Below are 20,247 nucleotides of genomic sequence, written 5' to 3' on the forward strand. Positions count from 1 at the left end.
AATCATTTCTAGGAAAAACAAGCATCTTAGTTAAGGCTTACAAGGAAAAGCAAGGAGTTAAGGCTTACAAGGAAAAGCAAGGAATACCATGAGCTCCATTATTTTCCTAAATACATAAGATAATATTCAGCCTTACAAATAACACTTTTACCCTCCTACATGGGCTGGCTGTGTAATGAATGAATAACATTACATCCACAGAGAGCAATTATCACTAGTGTAACTTTTGCCTATTGATGCTTTATATAATTTATCATAAGATTGTCTAGGGAAAAGATTACTGAAAAGCAAAGATTGGAGGTTACAAACGCATTCATCAAAATGAAGAACTGAAAGCTTTTATAGACACCAGTGCAATAGTTACAATATAAAAATAAATAACATTTATCTTAAAGTATACTTGATAATCTATAATAAATATCTGTTATTTACAATTGCTGCTTTCAATTACTGACAGAAATCTTATATAACCATATAATACAGAAGTTGTATTTCATTACTATTTCATCTACGTAATAAAATAAGTCTAGACATTAGGATTTAAGAGTATTTTTAAAGCACACAAATTAAAACTGATAAAAAATACTTCATCAATAATTATGAATAAACATACAAAGGAGAGGCAATATATAAAGTATGAACCTGCAATATATTATAACTGTCTTACATTGATAATAATCGAATAATTATGTTACATAAAAAAAACTAAACTACGTAACCTTTATAATATTGAAAAAGTTGATTTACTCATAATCATATGTACAACAAATACTTAATCTTTATTCCAATATCATAGTCCACTATTCACATTTTACTTGCAGAATTTAAGTTTAGTTTTTATATTAATATCATTTCTAACTGCTCACTATTTTAATTAACTTTAGATTCACAACAATAAACATCACAATACAGGCTAGAGGCTTATAAGTATTTTTAAAATCTTTTATTTTTTAATTAAGTACTTCATAAATGTTCCAAGTATTATGAACCAATTTATGCATAAAATTACTAACAATTATAACTGACCAGTAACAAATTGTTTTAGCCATATATTCTAAAAGAATTGATATTACATAATCTAACAGTTGTTCTCATATAAGCTGTAGGTTTCTTTTTGAGTGATGAATTGCTTCTTCAGATTTAATAACATAAATTATTTGCATTATCTCCTGTTCTAATATATCTCATGGTATTGTTAATTATATTCATATGTAGATAATTTAATAGAATACATGTGTATTTTGAACTTGCAAAAGAAAGTAAACTTGGCAAACTATATCCCAATCACAGGCTTTCTCTGATCTATAGGTTGATCATCCAATTCCTTTACTCTCTTCTTTTCCATCTTTCATCCTTGGATAGGTACCATAAGAATTGTCAAACTGCCATTGACTCCATCTATACATCTTCTACTAGCCAACAAAGCAGCCACTATTTATTGTATTCAGTGATTTGGTAGTTTCATCTGCATGGTTTGAACAAAAAGCTAAACAAGTACCTGAGATATCTATTATGTAACGCCTGATCTTCTTTCTTCTCAACTGTAGGAGAACAGTTTATATTTATATAACACTAAGGCTTGTGAATTTGTTGTGTTGTGCTTTCTTGTCAGAGCTTTACACAGAAACACAACTAAAAATAGAACCCATCCATTGAGAAACAAATAAGGTTTGGAAAAAAGACAATAATCTGGGTTGTATTTTTACAGGTTTTGAGAATATGATGCAGTGAAATGAAGCAGTAAAATGCATAATAGAGAACTGCCAACTCCCCATACCCAAAAGAATTTTGTCATTCCATTTGAGGAATCCAATTATTTTTTGTCAACTGTGATAACTTTCTTTAGCTACAAAAACAACTGCTGGCTAAGCATTCATATTAGCTAAGCAATCTTCAGTGAATATTTGTCAAAACTATCTTATTTTGATATTTCCAAATACTACACAATTATAGTCAGGATTTTGCAAGTTTTTTCTTCAAAAAAACTAAATTGGCTTCTTGAGTTAATTGGCTTTTGAGTTAAAAAAGCATATATTTGAGCTGGTAATAATAAAATTGCTCATTATTAAGTCTGTTCCAATTTCTGGTAATGACACCAAGATCTCCTAAGGAATTATTGGCTAAAGAGATATTCTCTGTCTGGAAGGTGTCTTGAAGTACTCCTTCTAGGTGGCACTGCCTATCTCAACTTCTAGTACCTGTGAAGATGACCACTCCTTTCTCAATAGGCACTTTTTGTCTTATCCTTGATCCCTTTTTTCCAGCAGTGTTTTGAGGATTTTCAGCTAGGTACCTACTTAATCTGCTACAAATAAGGAGACATTTAGTATTACAACCTACAACTACAACCTTGATATTTGATTGGTTTGATGATAGTAACTCTACTGATACACCTCTGTGGCACTGTGTTTCCTACCTGATGTCTTAACATTAAATCCAAAATGCAGCTAAAGCATAAAAAATAAATATATAAACATATATATATATATATATATATATATATATATATATATATATATATATATATGTTTATAAATAACGTCTATATAAACAGCTTGTACATAAATACAGTAGAGAACACAGTCAACAAAGAACTAGACAACAAAGAAGTGATGAAAAGTTCACATGAAAATTAGAAACTCACAATTATCCGAAAATTCTAGAATTTTTATGAACTGCAGGATTAGTAAATTAAAACGCTTCTACTGAATTGCTTAATAAAAACTGAATAAATAATACATAAAAAATTATATACAAAACAAACAATATTTCAAATAAACTAAAATAAATGTCTGAACAGTTACTAGTGCCTATTACTATCTTAAATTGTTTTATCAATAAAGAATTTCTCAACACTGTAAAAACTAAAATATATTTATAAAGTTTTCCACTTAGGGGTAATAAAAACTTTTCTTTTAGCAATTCATTTATACTGTCTTGCTTAAACAACGCTTCTGTGAGGGGATTTTAAGTACATAAAAACACAATTGTGGTGAATTTTTTTTATAATTCATTGAAGGGTATACCTTTGTAAATTAATGGAAAACACTGGTCTACCAGATTTACTAAACAGATACAATCTTATAGCAGTTCAATTAGAAACTTATTTTAAGTAGAAACTAAACTTTTTTTTTTGTTTTACTGTTGATAGGGTTTTTCTATTGACAACAAAATAAACACAAGCACATCTAATGTCTGTTAATGTAAAAATATTAATTAATATAATGCAAATTCTAAACACAATATAAATATTATATTGTGTTTATGAATTTTTAGAATTACATTATTCAAATGAAAAAAAATTTATATATGACTAGTATATTAATTATTTTATGATATTAAAACATAATTTGTTGTATACTTTATTAACTGTAGTTACATGTATTCTTTGTTTATTATTCAAACACTACATTACATAATAAAAATAATAAAAAACATTACTACAAAATTCTGAATAAATAAATAATCAAAAATTATTTTCCAAATTTAAAGTAACATTTTTATATTAAAACATACAATTTTTTTTCTTAAGACTTTACTCAAATGAATACTATTGTTTTTTTATAATTCCCACACAGAAATATATGTTAAGTTTTTATATTAAAACATACAATTTTTTTTCTTACGACTTTACTCAAATGAATACTATTGTTTTTTTATAATTCCCACACAGAAATATATGTTAAGTTTTTATTGTAACATTCATCTAGTAGTGCGCGTGCACGTGTATGAACATTTTATAAATATATAAATTTTCAGTCTTAAATGTTTAATTTTTTAAAATAATGTAGGCAATTATAGAAGAGTTCCAGAATACTCCATGCTTGAATTCCTGCCAGATTTGTCATATTTCACAAGATATAAAATTCATTTCTAATGAAAAGACAAAGCTATTGGGCTTATATCTGATATTACTTCTAAAAACTAAGATTAATAAATATGAAAACAGGTCGGAAGGTCATTTCACAAAGTTGCTCTGTAATGACGTAGGCAGTAATTTTATTACTGTTACCTCAGTAATTTAAAAACTTTCAGTATTTTATTACAGAACTTTATTGTCAGACCTCACAGACATATTTATATTTTTAGAACAAATATATGAACAATTTTTTTATACTCAATTTCTTTTTAAAGTTAAAATCAACCGTCAATAAATGAATTATACAATATACATTATAAACATATTGTACAAAGTAATTAATCACAACAGCAACCCAAAAAGAACATAAATCATTCACCCTGTCTCTAACCACCTGCATGTAACATTCCAATCGAGAACAGAACAGTGCTAGTACAAGGCTGATAACGAAATATCAATATTTCCCCAGTTGCTTATGTTCCTAATAACCAAATAAAGTAGATTTATATTTTAAATGAACTTTGTTTACTTATATATTTTATTTTAAATAGAAATGAAATGAAGTATAGTAATCTTTTTTTCAACACATATAATATCGGATTATAAGATATAATTCTGTTTATATATGTACAACTGAAATGGAAATACAGTCATGTATTTACTTTAACATTAATTAACTGTAAAATACACAACATTTGAAACCCAAAATTTCATAAGCACACTTCAAATTAATACTATTTTAAAGTAAATGTTTACAATTCAAATAACTAAACTCTTATAGCTGTTTACAAAAGTTTAACTACTTGTTAAAAAAAACCTGTATAATACTTGTGTAATTAAAACAAGTAACTGTAACAAACATTAAAGTTTCACAAATATATTCAACTAGAATTTAAAAAAATAATGAAATGTATTTTACTCTGTTCTTACTCTAAAAGTCTTTTAATCGTATTACTTGTTACTTCACATTATACCAATTTTTCATTACCTCACATCATTACTAAAGGAGGTACTTTTAAAGTGGTTTATTAACAGTGAAGTGGATTCAATTATTACTATCTGGATAAACCTAATTAGTCTGATAATTTAATTTAATCAATATATTTGTGATAAACCTATTGCTATTAAAACTGTTTTTTGATATTTTTTTTATTCTATGACTTTTAAAAAAATTTTTTTTAATATGATAATTTAGACATACACAAACTGTGTATATATATATATATACAGTTATATACATACATATATAACATATATATATATGTTTACATCAAGAATACACAGTGCTTTTAAGTGAGTCAGAGAGTTAGTATAAAAGTGATTGATATCACCTCTCATTGTGAATAAGATAATGATAAAAAAAAATGAATTAACTTGTATAGCTCAGATCACTGCAGTCACTTAGTCAATAGCAAAGAAAAACAGCCTAAAGTTAATTACAATATCTGTTTTAATGCAAATTATTTATTAATATTAAATTTACTTACTATATTTTCATGATTTCAATAATATCTTATTTTATTATAATATTTTCAATATTATTAAATTATTAAAATTATTTTATGTAACATTAATAAAATTATTCCATTTAAGATTATGTTATTTAATTTTATTCGGAAGGAAATGAAAATTGGTTTTTTAATCTAGAATGACTCACTTCAAGAATATTTGCCATAACTTTATTATTTAAGAATGGATTTGAATAAATAAGGTGTAGTTTTCTATGTCATAAAACGTTCAACATTTGTTTGTTAATAAACCAGCGGTTGTAAAGATATTACAGTTAAAATGTTTACGTGGCTGCTACTTTGAAATGGATTGAGATACGGTTTGATAAGATTAATTAATTACAAATTATATAATATCTATAAATCATACCTATTAACTGACCCCTACTAAGCAATTGATTAATTTGAATAACAGATTAAAATATTTACACTGATAACAACATAAAACTATTATAAACTCTAAACATTTTTAAAAACTTGTCTGCCAGATACTTCATAAGATTTAAATAACAGCATGCAACAATCATAACTAGAGATAAAAAGAACAAACTTTAAATGATTAATTTAAACTGACCTTATCAGTATCAAATATATCAAAAACCTCTTGTAATCTGTCAGGTTCAAGACCATAAATTTTTCCTCTATCACTTCGGAACAACGCTCGGCAAATGCATTCAAATTCAGCCAAGTTCAAATATCCATCTCTGTGGGGGGGAAAAAAAAATCGGCATTTTAAGTAATATTACAATATATCATTAAAACATTCTTTAATGAGCAAGAAACAGTCACAAACGTTCAATATCAACAATATACCCATTACAGTAATCGTTATACCCATATTAATTACACATCTCAATGTCAAAATGGCAGAAAGAGCTAGTGCTCGTCTTAGAATCTGGTAAACAATTTGAGGTTACTGACTAGACCAATTTTATTTTAATAACAATGGTTCCTTGTCAGACTTCTGTCATTGGACTCTAATAAACAACTAAAATTCCCACCTGACACTGAATTGATATCAGAATGTATATATATATATATATATATATATATATATATATATATATATATATATATATATATATATATATACATTCATTACATAAACAAGGAACCCCTGCTGCTTACAAACTCTAAATCAAAAACGCTGCACTAGATATCTGTAGGCTCTATATCTCTCTATATCTATCTGTAGGCTTTATATCTGTAGCAAGCTAATCAGCAAAAAACAAATTAGAAATTTTATCATAAGTAGAACTCTCATTGCGTATTGATGGCATTGAACTAACTGTACTGATTGTATGGTAAAACAGTGTTTAAGATCTAGCTAAACATGATATTCAGCAAGTTCCGTTACTAAATTTCAATTAAAAATGCTCAAAAAATGAAAAATGGAGTTACGTATTATGGAGGCCATAATCCTTCTTTGCTAAACTGTTCTTTAATTTTTTTTTTACATTTGAATATATTTTAATAGCTGTTAAGACTGGTCAATTATTATAGGTTTTGTGTTCTAATACCTAACATGTAAATTCTGATGACTTCGTTAGTGACCCAAAAGAATTCTTTCTCTCTCCTTAATCTGTTCATTACAATCTGCTAAATTTTTAAGTTAAAAAAAGAGCCTTAAAGTGATTAAAAGAAACCTCTTTCTTTTAATTCCATCATGATAAATACTTTTGATTCAAAGTAACTTGTTAGTTAAAAATCAATAATAATGACAATTCATTTAATATTGTTTTATAAGGCAATAAAAAATTTTAGGTGGGCAATTTTTGGTAATTGAAGGTACATAATTATGGGATAAAAGGGAAACAGTAAGTTTCTGCAATTAATGTTTTTTATAAAAAAAAAAGTTTTTATTCGATTTATATTAAACACTAGCTGCAGACGTGCCGTGGGCACGCCCTCTGCAGCTAAGCCCTGGCAGGCGGCGTCTCGGAATGGGATTATTAGGTGTCCAAAATTGATTATCACTTCTATAAGAATATTTTCTTTTGAATGATAAAAACTGATGTAACGAAACTTAAATTAGAAATTTAACCCTAAAAATTGATACTAACGAATCAGGATTTCTACCTGTGATCGGTAAATTCCGGTGCCTACTTTTTGGTTACAGTTTATTATTTTATGAAGAAAAATAATCACATAAATGAAGGGAGTATATTATTAATATATATTCCACATATATATTGATATATAGTAATAGTGTACACCTGACCACCACATGTACTAACGAATCGGGATTTTCAGCTAGTGATCGGTACATTCCGGTGCTAAGCTAATGGAGACGGACACGCACAGACACATACAAATGCCCTTGAGTAGGTTAGGATTTGTTTAAAGAATGATTTGTTTTGTTTAATTATTAATGGCTCATTTTCAAATTAATTGTAAATTGTACATCCGTAAGACCTTTCCTATGCTGAACTACCTTCTTTATTGTAGATGGAGCTACAGTGAATTTACTACAAACTGCAATGAATTTCTCAGGAAATCTTCTTCAAATTGCCAGCACAACTTCTACACAATTTAGGAAGCAAGATAATAATTTTTAATATAAAAGAAATGTTACCATATTTCATTATACTGATAAACATAATCTATAAATTTACATTTACATTAAAAAGAGTGAAAAGCAAATGCTATTGTAAATTACATTATGACTGATGTACTATTTTAAGTTGAAAATAAAATATCACTAGGCAAAAGAACAGTCACAGCTATCTGTATCTCACAAAATAAAACAGTAAAATACTCTCCTCTATAAAAGTGACTGGATGTCAACCGTTATTTAAGGAATGATCTGACAAACTGTTTTTTCCCACAGCAAAAAATTATTTAAGTCAGAATAATAATTTGTTGTGAAGAGGTTTCATGTTTTGCAAGGTTCATCACATCCTGAAATATAAATGTTGAAAAGAAAGACAAAATTAACAAGAAAGACAAAATGTAACTAATTTGCAGTTTATTTTCAAGGATTCACACTTAAACAGAAATAAATCATACCTATATTTAAACTTTTTAGTCATACATTAATCAAATTATTATCGTACAAGTTTAATTATAGGTTAATTTGGATTTAAAACCCTGCATAGCCATTTTGCAATTTTTTACACCTGCATCCTTAATTTACTCCCGTATGAGGAGGGATGTTTGCAAAAGTAATAATGGAATATTGTATTGTCACCCAACATTAGTAACTGTGCAAAATTTCATCAATCGGCATGTCAGGAAGAATGTTAAATTAAGGATGCAAGATTTGAGAACATGAAAAATACTTGAAAAAACATTGAGTTATAATGAAGGAAGTAACAGTAAAAATAAACAAGGCATTAAATTAATATAGGTCTAAATTATACACTCCATAAGCCTACATTCTTTCTAACAGTAACACATGATGATCTGATTGAAAAAAATTCCAAATCCAAGCAGGGAATTAAATCAGGTTCTTCAGTATACTGATAAATAGTTTTATCAATAAACTTGTACTTTACATAGGCAGCAATTATAATATAACAAGAAGAACAGAGAAATATAGCCTTTTAAACATCAATGTGATACTGAAATAACAAACTACAAATAAAGTTCATACAAATTAACAGAACGAGTATACCTTTAAAATATACACCTGTAAAACCTAGACGTTTAAATTAGGAAAATCATTTTCAGCATCTTGAACCTCTAATTACTAGCAGAAATATAGAATCTTACTAATGCATTTGTGTATTAAGTATGGTAAGGGAAAAAAGAAATCATAGATAAGTTAGCACCATTACACCTTCACAATGTATAAAAATACTAATTTCAACAATAAACCCCTACAATTACATAAAACTATAAAAGGGACGACTTTGTTAAACTTGCTAAATCACTTGAAAACATTCATCACGCAAGCCAATCGTTAGAGAAGATTCGAAAAAACTGTTATTCTATATTCAATGCGACTCAAAATCAGCTAACCGGCTTGAAAAGAAGCCGCTCATTAACAGCTTTTAACGAACTTTACTAAACTAAAACTGATGCTAACTTAAATGTAAAATCTAAAATTCAGGTACAACATCAATTATAAATGATTTTAAATGTTTACTGTTTATAATTTTAGCATGTCCCAATAATTGTTATGAAAAATACAAGAACTTGTGTCCATGCAAAACACGTTTACTTTGTAAAAATTAGGTTATTGTGCGGGTACATGATAATTAACTAATATAAGTAATACCACCATTCAATACAAAAAAATAAATAACTCAAATAAAATAAATGTGAAATTAGATATAGCTTACCCATCTTTATCAAACGCTGAAAAACATGCATCCATATCTTCGAATGTTTCTTCAACGCTCATTGAAATTTTTAAAAACGCTTACAAAACAAAATAAAAATAAACACAACAGTACGCTAACTACACAATTTGAAGTTCATTCGGGCTGATCACGCGAGAAATTGAACCACATAAGACTGTCAGTCAAAAAGTGTCGTAATGCAGATTCAATGCGGATTGTACACTGTACAGACGACGTTACTTGCACTTGATAATCAATAGCGACCGTTTATATGACTCAAATGATTGTTAACAGAGATACACGCGCAGATGGCGCTTTCAACATGAAGCAACGTATAAAAAGAACCATATTGAAGCGCATAATTCAAAACGGCACTGCAGTTCGATGTATTACGGCACCACATAAAAGAATAATAAACATACATTGCAACATATACTGAACATTCTGTACTTTATCTTTTGTATGGAAATGAACATTTTATATTGAAAAACAGTAACTATAATTGGTTATAATCCTGTACTTTAAAAAAGTGAATAACTTAACAATCGCCAAACATGTCATCATTACTACTTAACAAATATCGGAATTTTTATTAATATTAAGTGTTTTGAGTTAGCTCACAAAAAAATTAATATTAAATTTATTTTTACTTTGCATGTTAGGCATTGCAAAACTAGATAAAGGAGAATGAAATTCATTCTACGTTTTCTTCTTTTAAGAATCAGAATAGATTATAGATAAATGAAAAGTTTTGTCCATTTTATGTATATTATGCAGCAACAGTTTTATTTATTTTTTCTAATACTTCACCATTCATGCGAAAAACATTCCTATCTGAATGAGATTATGGATTTTATTAGTTTAATTTCAATTATAAATAAATTTTATTTCAATTATATATTATATTAATCATGACATAAATTTATGTTGTTATTGCTATGTTGATAATCAGTAGTTATTTATTTTGTACTCTAAAATTTCATTATAGTTAAATTTTTTTGTTCTATCATAGTCAGTTAAGTCCACTTTATTATTAATACAGGCCATGATTTTGGTAACAATTTACAAAAGATTGGTGTAAATGTGGAGTTATTTGTTTCAAACTAAAACTAACAGTTACTGAAAAATAAATTCTTTATAGTAACAATTTTTACAAGAATTCATTTAAAGTAACTAACTAGTTTTTCTACTCCACTCAGTGATCAAATGATTTACTATATACTTTGTTTAAATTAATAATAATGTAATCAAAGCAGTCATCTATCATTAACTTCTAACTTCTGTTGAAGTTTCTTCATCTAGCTGAATTCAGAAACTGGACTCATCACACTCATTTCTTCTAGCCATATGTTTTGTTATTCAAAATTATTTCACGATCTACTTTTTTACATATGTCCAAATTAGTTCAATTGCATTTAAATCAGAATGTATGGCAGTTGTAGCACATCATTTCCAATATCATTCACTAAATAATGAACACATCAATTTATTTGGTTTTACTAAGAAATGCAACCGGAGGCTTCATCAAACTTAACTTTTTTGTATAACCAATAAAACATTTCTACTTGCATGTTGTTTGAATTGGGAGCTTTTCAAAACTGGATATTGAGGTACAATGCATTATCAGTAATAATTAAAGAATTAGGTTCCATGTTGGGAAGTAGTTTTGCGACCATCTACTTCAAACAATTGCTACTGTGTATTTCATCATGATAACCCTGTTTACTCTGGCCAAATATTTTAAAGAATGCAGTATTCTGATGTTTATAATCTGCTTCTAACACAGACTGCAGTTATTTGTTGATATATGTTGTACTTACACTCCTATAACTTGTGTGGCCCTTTCTTGGGTTTCAGTCACCGAAATAATTTAAAACTTTTATTGGCTTTTTCTTTCAAAAACATAAAAACTATGCTTATATCCTTACTCAGGACATTTAATTATTATTACGATGAGTAATAATTATAGTTTCTAAGATTTGATTGGGTTAATTAGTGCTGTTTCATTTACTACAGCTTCAGAATATTTTGATAGTCTTTAACCCTTATTAAAGATCCCTAATATATTTTGATAGTCTAACCCTTGTTAAAAAAACCCTAGTAAAGTTCTGATAGTCTTTAACCCTTGTTAGACATCAGAACTTTACACCCAACTTTCAATCTAAAAGCAGGAGTTTTCATCAAAGAGTAATACTGGAAATCTTAACTATCATTTTTATATAAATTAAAATAAATATTAAATTCGCTCAATATTAAATAAATTAAAACCTAAAAATCATTAGGTTAACTAGAATGAATTTATCTAATTCAATAATCATTTCACTTTATTGGATCAACTTAACCAGACCATCAACATTATAAAACTGACAGATATCTACATTTAAAATAGTTCTGATTACTCATTCAATTTACTCTTTATTCCATCGAATTACATGGCCTAAAGTACACCACATTACTGAAATTTACGAAATAATTATTAATTACATAATACGAGAACTGAATGAAATGTAATATACAGTCCCTCATATATGAGAAGAGATGGCCAAATGAAACAAATATAGCATAAAAGTACATTTAATTTGCTACAAAATCTTACACTGATTTTTCCATGTAGTCACCATTGACAGCTACACATTTCTCCCAATGAACAATTTTTTCATTCTGTCAATGAAGAATGCTGGTGGTGTTTCCTTGATCCATGACCTAACTGGGTCCTACAGTTCATCATCTATGGTGAATGAGTACCCTTAATATTACTCTTTTAATTGTGAAAATTGTAGAGCAGCAGATCTGGTGAGTACAGTGTGTGAAACAGGTTCAAACTCACAAGAGCCTCGACAGTTACACACAATTGTGTGGCTGAGCATTAGTCTGTTGCAGAATTATTGACCTTGTAGACCATTGATTCCCAAAGTGGTCCAGGTGGACCCCCAGGGGTCCACGGGAGACTCGACGGAGGTCTACGTTGGCGTGACAAAAAAAATGGGGGTTCACAATTCGTAAGCGGGGTCCACGAAAATTCATCTGGTTTCGATAGTGAAGAACTAAAATGTTGGCTTGACTTTGCGCATCAATCTAGGCAGATAATGTTTTGAGAAGCTCAGCGACTGTTACTTGTAAAAACTTGCATATTCCATATTCAGTACAACGAACGTGTCGAGACTTGCAAAGCGCCGCCGCCGCCGTCCGCAACGCTTGTTCAGACGTGCAAAGGGACGAAATACGACTTGTGGTGTGTGCGCGCAATCTTGCATGAACTTGTTTGATTCTTGACTAATATAAATACGATTGCCAAGGATAAACGTTACTCATTTTTTTCCGGAATTTCGAAAAGAAAAGTAAAGTGAATAGATGTTAGCGTTTGCCAGTGTCGGAAAAAGTGGTAAGTACTTACCTGCTTTTTTGTTATACTTACTTTTTTTTTATTTATTGTTTATTTATTTATTTGACAATTTATTGTACACGTCAGTAAACAAAAAATGCACAAATTACAAAAAATACGTAGGTACAAAAGGCGAGGCTTATTCCTAAAAGAAATCTCTTCCAACCCACCTGCGATAAAGATATATTTATGTTGTAATAAGTATATTTGTAATGTTTGCGTGTAATAAGGTACGTATTAAAAATTAAATACTGAACAGAGCTATTATTAGAGACTTCCCTAAAAGAACAGAAAACCGAGAAAGGTTGAACTTTTTGTCCCTACTTTAAGGAAATATTGTTTTTACCCGGCTGCGTGGTGGTTCACTAATAATTATATACATTTATACAACGTGTTACAGAATAAGGGTTACAACCGGGAAATGTTATGTTCAGGATCAATTTTTAAGTCGATTCTAATAGTTTGTTTTTATATATCTGAAAAAAAATTTAGACCAAAAATTAATAAAAAATCAGTAAAAAGTAGTCAAATCAAAATATTGAAACGCGCGCGGCGCGGTCAAAGCCGCAGGGGCTACGCTACTTGCGCGACATCACAATATTGTAATGTGACCACTTTTTACTGTCTCCGGTTAAGGATTTATTAATTTTTGGTCTAAATTTTTTTTCAGATATATAAAAAAAAAAATTGGAATCGACTTAAAAACTGATCCTGAACATACCATTTCCCGGTTGTAACCCTTATTCTGTAACATGTTGTATATTTTCATAAATTGTACCTGTCTTTACATACTCGTAACGTGCATCAAAGTAATAAATAAATGATTAAAATCGCAGAGTTGTGATATCAAAATATTGGTTATTTAAAAGTATTTTCTATAGAATTTACAGGAATATATCAAAATATAATTAATGAAAAAATGTTTACATCACATTAAAATCGGTTCAGCCATTTTCATAAAATTTTATTATGGATCTTACCGATTTATTGCTTTTAATAATTAGAATCAGTTTGCCGCTGGTACTTTATTTCATTGCAATAATTACTTAATGCTATTCTGTTAAAATAGTCATATCCTGTTAAGTAAGACCGCCTTGAGATTACTAAAACAAAGTTTTTTTTTTTATTTACCGGTAGGTAACTGATACGAAACATGGCTGAATCTAAGAAGAAATGTCGACTGTACAGTGTTGATTATTTAAAATTTGGATTTCTTCCATCAAAGGCAGACAAGCGATTGCCTATATGCCTTTTGTGCAGCAAAAGTTTGAGCAATGACTCTATGAAACCATCGAAGCTCGAAGATCATCTAAGAAGGTGTCATTCTGATAAAATAGGTAAAGATTTGAAATATTTTCAAACATTGAAGGAAAAATATGAAAAGAGACCTACCGTGCACAGTATGTTCGCTTCAACGTCTGAAAGTAACGATGATGGCTTGCAGGCATCGTACAATATTTCATTACTTATAGCGAAATCTGGAAAACCGCACACCCATGGAGAACAGTTAATTTTACCCGCTGTTGAAGAGGTTTTAAAAACTGTTCTGCACAAATCTCCATTTGACATACTCAAAAGAATTCCTTTGAGTAACAACACTGTACAAAGACGTACTGATGAAATGAGCTCTGATATTGAAAATTTCTTGTGTAATTATCTGCAAACAACTCATTTTTCTATTCAACTGGACGAGTCAACTTTACCTGGTAATGAAGCATTATTATTGGCATATGTTCGATTTGTTATGGACGAAGAAATTCATGAAGAGCTACTATTCGCGAAAACTTTGGAGACGGACACTAAAGGTGAATCAATATTTAATGTCCTGAGTGATTTTTTTAACGAAAAATCAATTCCATTCACAAACATCATTTCGGTGGCAACAGATGGAGCTCCTGCCATGGCCGGGCGATATCGTGGATTTATAAGCCATCTTAAAAGAATTATACCAGAGGTAACTGCAATTCACTGTGTCATCCACTGACAACACCTAGTAGCGAAAAATCAGAGTGATAGATTGCACCAATCACTTCAACTTGTAATTAATGCTGTTAACAAGATAAGAAGCAATGCATTGAATACGTTTTTATTTGCCCAATTGTGCGATGAAAATGATGAAGACTTCCAACGATTGCTCTTACATACTGAAGTACGCTGGTTGTCGAAAGGTGCATGTTTAACAAGATTTTACTCACTTTTTGAATCAGTTTTATTGTTTCTGGAAGGTAAAGATTCAGATTTAAAAGAAAACCTGATCACTTTGAAACCTGACATCGCGTATTTGACAGATTTGTTCAAAAAATTTAATGACTTACAATTACAAGGGGACAGTCTTAATTTAACAAAAACTTCAATTTAATAATAATGTAATTTCAGCTTATCTTGGAAAATTGAAATTTATGAAGCAAAATATTAGTCGGTGCGTATTTTCCCAGTTTTCAAACTTGTCACGGGTAGAATGCCTTGATGAGGATATTCAGACATACGTTCAACATTTAATTGCCCTGCATGATGACTTCAAAATCAGATTTGAATTTATTCTGAGGATGGAAATACCACTATGGATCATAAATCCATTTGATGAAACGGAAGTAAGAATGTGATATTACAAGAGGAGCTACTCGAGCTTAGCACTAATGAGGAGCTGAAGGTGAAATTTAAAAGAGGGTATCAAACATTTTGGCTGCAGGCAGAAATACCAGAAAAATATCCTGGACTGTGGGGAATTGCGAGAAAGCTTTTGGTAGCGTTTCCCTCGTCATATCTTGTCGAAAAAAGTTTTAGTGTCGTTACAAACCTTTTATCAATAAAAAGGAGCAAATTCAATATCACAGAACGGGGAGATTGTGCTTATTCCTAACTAAACTGAAGCCAAATTGTTGGGTAAAGTTAACAAAAAAAAAAAAAAAAACACAGCTAGTATTTGCCAAAAGAAATTGGACTTTATTGAAAGTGTAACAAATGAACTTATGTTATAATCATAATCTTAAAACATAACAGGAAATTATGAAATTAACATAACTTAATAATACTTAACATATCAGCTGAATCAACAAATGAATAATGCTGTTAAATACAAAAATACATGAATAAACCTTTTTAAATACACAGTGTAACAGAGCCGGAAAATAAGAGAGTTGTTTACAATAATTTCAGTATAGAAGGCGTTAAATCACAATATAATCACATTAAAATAAATAATAATATAAATAGAATTTATTCTAATAGTAAGTTTTCTTGAAAGTATTAAGTTACAAAGAAGCACAAAAACATAACGTCATATCCGGAGTAATTTTCTTTAGATTAATTTAAGAGAATATGAATTCAGTGCATGAATAGATAAGAATTAATCTCGGCGATTAACAAGTTAAATTAGATTAAATGATAGAGTTGATTGCAATAAACCTTTCAAGTAAAGGTAATTTGCTCTGAGTAACTGACGTTTGAACACGCACTTTTGATGAACAACACGAAATATAATAATAGTTATCAATAATAATATATGAAATATATCGCACATAAGTTTTATAATTCTGAAGTAGTGTTTAAATTAAAAGTAGATTTGATAAGAACGATAGTTTGCATTTAATAACCCATAAAATGGGCTACACATGAACAAGGATAACATAAACGTTTAATATGAATAATAATGAATAATTTGCACTTGCCTGTATCACACACAAATATTAGCAAGAGATGAACTCGTAAAAGCAAGTACATATGAATACATATGTAATCCTGGGCGTAGTCCGCACTGGTGTATCAGGAATACAGAGGTGTGATGTGGTTTAGTGGTAGAATGATGCGTAGTGACGAGTTTTGAGATTCTGCTTGAATGAGAATATTACCACAAAGTTTGCAGGAGAGTATGGCCATAGGCGACTGCACTGGTGATTTGTTGGATCTACTCTGCCGAAAAGATGGCGAAAGAAAAAGGGGGAAACCAGATCCAGGTAGTGGACAGGAGAGGGTGTGTGTAAAAGACAAGAGATGTGTGCATGTAAGGGGACGAAAGAATAACGAGTGTATGAAAAGGGTAGTCAAAAATAATTCGATAGAAGAATGGACGCGGTCACTAAGGATGACGGAGGGAGGGTCGAACACGAGAACAAATAATAAAACAGGTAGTTTTGACAAACCCAAAAATACGAAACAAAGTGAAATTTAACATTCCTGTAACAAAACAACGGGACCCACCCTAGCTTGGAATTCGTAGAAAATAACGGAAACTTTACGCTAAAACGGCGTAAACACAAATATTGATAATTTGCTGTCAATCCGTCAAGTACATCCCTCTCATTAAAATTGTAACTATTTTGTGATTGTCATTGTAGAAGTTATATTACGTTATTAATGTTTGATTTTAATTATATTACGACAGTTTTATTATATTACATTGCAATATGATAATAATAATTAATAGTGTAATGATTACATATTTGAATAAATGCAACACAAAAAAATATACTATTTTTCTTTTGCTTTTTACCACTCTGAATGGGAAGTTTTCTAAATAAAATAAGTGAGAATTGATTGCTTTCTTGTGCTGTGAATAGATGTCAAAAATGTAAAGTTGGATGGAAGCATTTTTTTTGATTGGCCAACTTTACTTTTTTGACATCCACTCACAGCATAGTCAAATCAAAAATGAACCAATCAATTCTCACTTTTTTTTAGGAAGCTGTTAGTTTGTGGAACTCAGCCGTAACGCAAATTTTCATAGTTAGATCTAATCTTCACATTTTCCATCGACTGGAAATATGGTAGAAATGTAGCTGCAGGGGGTCCACCGGAACCAGCAAAATTTTGAAAGTGGTCTATTCGAAAAATAAGTTTGGGGACCTCTGTTGTAGACTGTCAAACACAACATACATATCTCCTAAGGTATTCAAAAGAAACTTTTGGTATTCAAAAGAAGATGCAAACATCTCTTTTTGGTACTTATTATCAGTCATAGAAACTGGTCAACTACTGAGGTCCATCCTCAAAATTCACTTTACTAGAGCTTCTGATGCACAAAAGTGTAGACAATGATGAATGTCACATCCTGTTAAAAATTCAATTATTGTACACTGATTTAGATGCGTTGACACAGCAAGGATCTCAGATCAAACAATAGTGATTGACAGAAAATGAGAGGGCATGGATTAACAAGTTTCAAAATGTTAGTAGCACAGTAATGAAACTACAAAATGGCAGCACCTGTCACTTAGGACGACATTTTGTTCTGTTACATTCAAGTATGTATTACAATTCAACCCCTCCTTGTAGATTGTTCTTTTTATAAAGCAATAATTACTTTACATATAATTTCTTTATAACATGTTAAATGTCAAACATTTACATGAAGCTGACCTGACAAAGAATTTAAAGTTTCATGAACAATCTAAAATTATTTAAATATCTGCCATAAAAAATGCATGAAGCCAAATCAGACATTTGATAGTGTACAATTTAAATCAAACTTCGATTACATGATTATTTTAACTCTATCCTAGGATATAGGTCTGTTTCCATTTACTTTCTGGCCTTTTTTTTGGGATTAATTTACCCAAAAAAGGTCAACCTCACTGATAACAGTGCCCATGTGTGAAAAATTAGCGAGGGAATTCAAAGAGTTCATGAAGCTATATAAGGGGAAAGGTTGGAGCAATTATGAGATTTCTGTTAACTAACCTAATCCAATATTAAAAATAAGCCATAGTTTGGCAAATGAAAGAATCCACCTGAACTTAAGACAAATAATTTCTCAATAAACCATTATAAAAAAATGTAATATATATTACATATTACACCTTGTCATTTCTACATTAGTTTATAAATAACTGATTTAGAAACATAAATATGATGTTTTCATTCTTCAGCAAAGTGCAGAAAACATGATTTAAATACAATGCATTTGAAAAGAAACTACCAGCGTCATGAACTATATAACAATATGTAACATTGACTTACTTTATAGTAGTTGTTGGAAATGAACCCGATCAATATCCAGATATATCTGAATGCATTTCTTCTTGTTCACAAAGACTTTCATAAGTTGTTTATGTGGAATGTTCTTGGAGAAATCACAAATAGCAGTTTGATGTACCTGGAGGTTGTGGGAGTTCCCCAGTAAACTTTACTTTTTACACAATCCCAGAAGTAAAAAACCAATGGTGTTAGGTTCAAAGAGTAAAGTGGCCACAAGTCCTTAGAAATGATTTAATTTCCAAAAACTTCTCAGTAACCTTATGGGCTGTATGTGAGAATATGCTGTCTTGTTGAACCCAAACATCATTAATTTTATCCTTTGTTAGCTTCCCCATAAACTAGTGAATGATTTCACAACTATAAGCTAAATATGATGTCTCTGTAATATGATAAGAATGTAGAGCAGACTTGGCTCATATTCTTTACTGATCCAGTCTCCCTCAATTTCTTGATTAGCTTTTTTACCGGAATGTCAATTAGGTACTGGTACCTGAAAATTTAACTGAAAACTGGTCTGTCTTTCTGTACTTATCTGTGTATTCACCATACTCATGGAAGATGTATTCAACAAGAAATATTTTCTGTTCTACAGTTAACAAATATGGAAAGACATGGTCTTAATCATTCAAAGATTACAAATGCACAAACAAAGAATTAAACATATTCTGATCTCCAGCTTGACTTGCAGAGGCAAATTGCATACAATGCAGGATTAATAATCCTTTGCAGAAAACATTATTCAGAAGGCAAGAAATATAATCCCACAACACATAATTGTGTTTGTGTAGGTGCATAGTTATTTTTTGAACATACTGTATCATAATATTAGACACAATGCCCTGAAACTTGATGAGGATCAAGGTAGGAGGACCATAATTTTACATGTGTAACTAACATACAAAGATCTGTCAAAATTGTAGTCAAAAATAAATATAACAAGGAAAAAATTATGTATAGAAAAGATTGCAAAAAATGTGTTTCTTGTTTTTCCTTGAAAATGTAATCATTCATTTATTGTGGTTTGGTAAGTTCTTATAAACTAATATATAGAGAACAAGCTGTTGTTCAGTATTAATTGCATATTTTTTTATGATGATTTATTGAGAACTTATTGCAGTGTATGTTTAGGTGCATTTTTCAATTGTTAGAATATAATCACAGTGTTAGGGAAGAGTGGATAATAGGTCAATTTCATAACTGCATCCAATTTTACTGCTTACTTACAGTATGTCATTTATG

The 20,247-nt window shown here is 29.7% G+C and overlaps 1 protein-coding gene across 2 annotated transcripts in view; it reads right to left on the reverse strand.

Moving 5' to 3' along the window:
• Naam (Nicotinamide amidase) overlaps nucleotides 1-9,905 on the reverse strand; it is a 60,322-nt gene extending 50,417 nt beyond the window's left edge. For both annotated transcript variants that reach the window (XM_075370659.1, XM_075370660.1), the window contains exons 1-2: nucleotides 9,654-9,905; nucleotides 5,942-6,071 (exon numbers count right to left, since the gene is read on the reverse strand). In XM_075370659.1, the coding sequence (XP_075226774.1) occupies nucleotides 5,942-6,071; nucleotides 9,654-9,715 (192 nt within the window). In that variant the 5' untranslated portion in view covers nucleotides 9,716-9,905. The remainder of the gene's footprint in view (nucleotides 1-5,941; nucleotides 6,072-9,653) is intronic.
• Nucleotides 9,906-20,247: the final 10,342 nt, after the last annotated feature.

This window comes from Lycorma delicatula, chromosome 7 (genome assembly GCF_047948215.1).
Source record: "Lycorma delicatula isolate Av1 chromosome 7, ASM4794821v1, whole genome shotgun sequence".
Classification (NCBI taxonomy): Eukaryota; Metazoa; Arthropoda; class Insecta; order Hemiptera; family Fulgoridae; genus Lycorma; species Lycorma delicatula.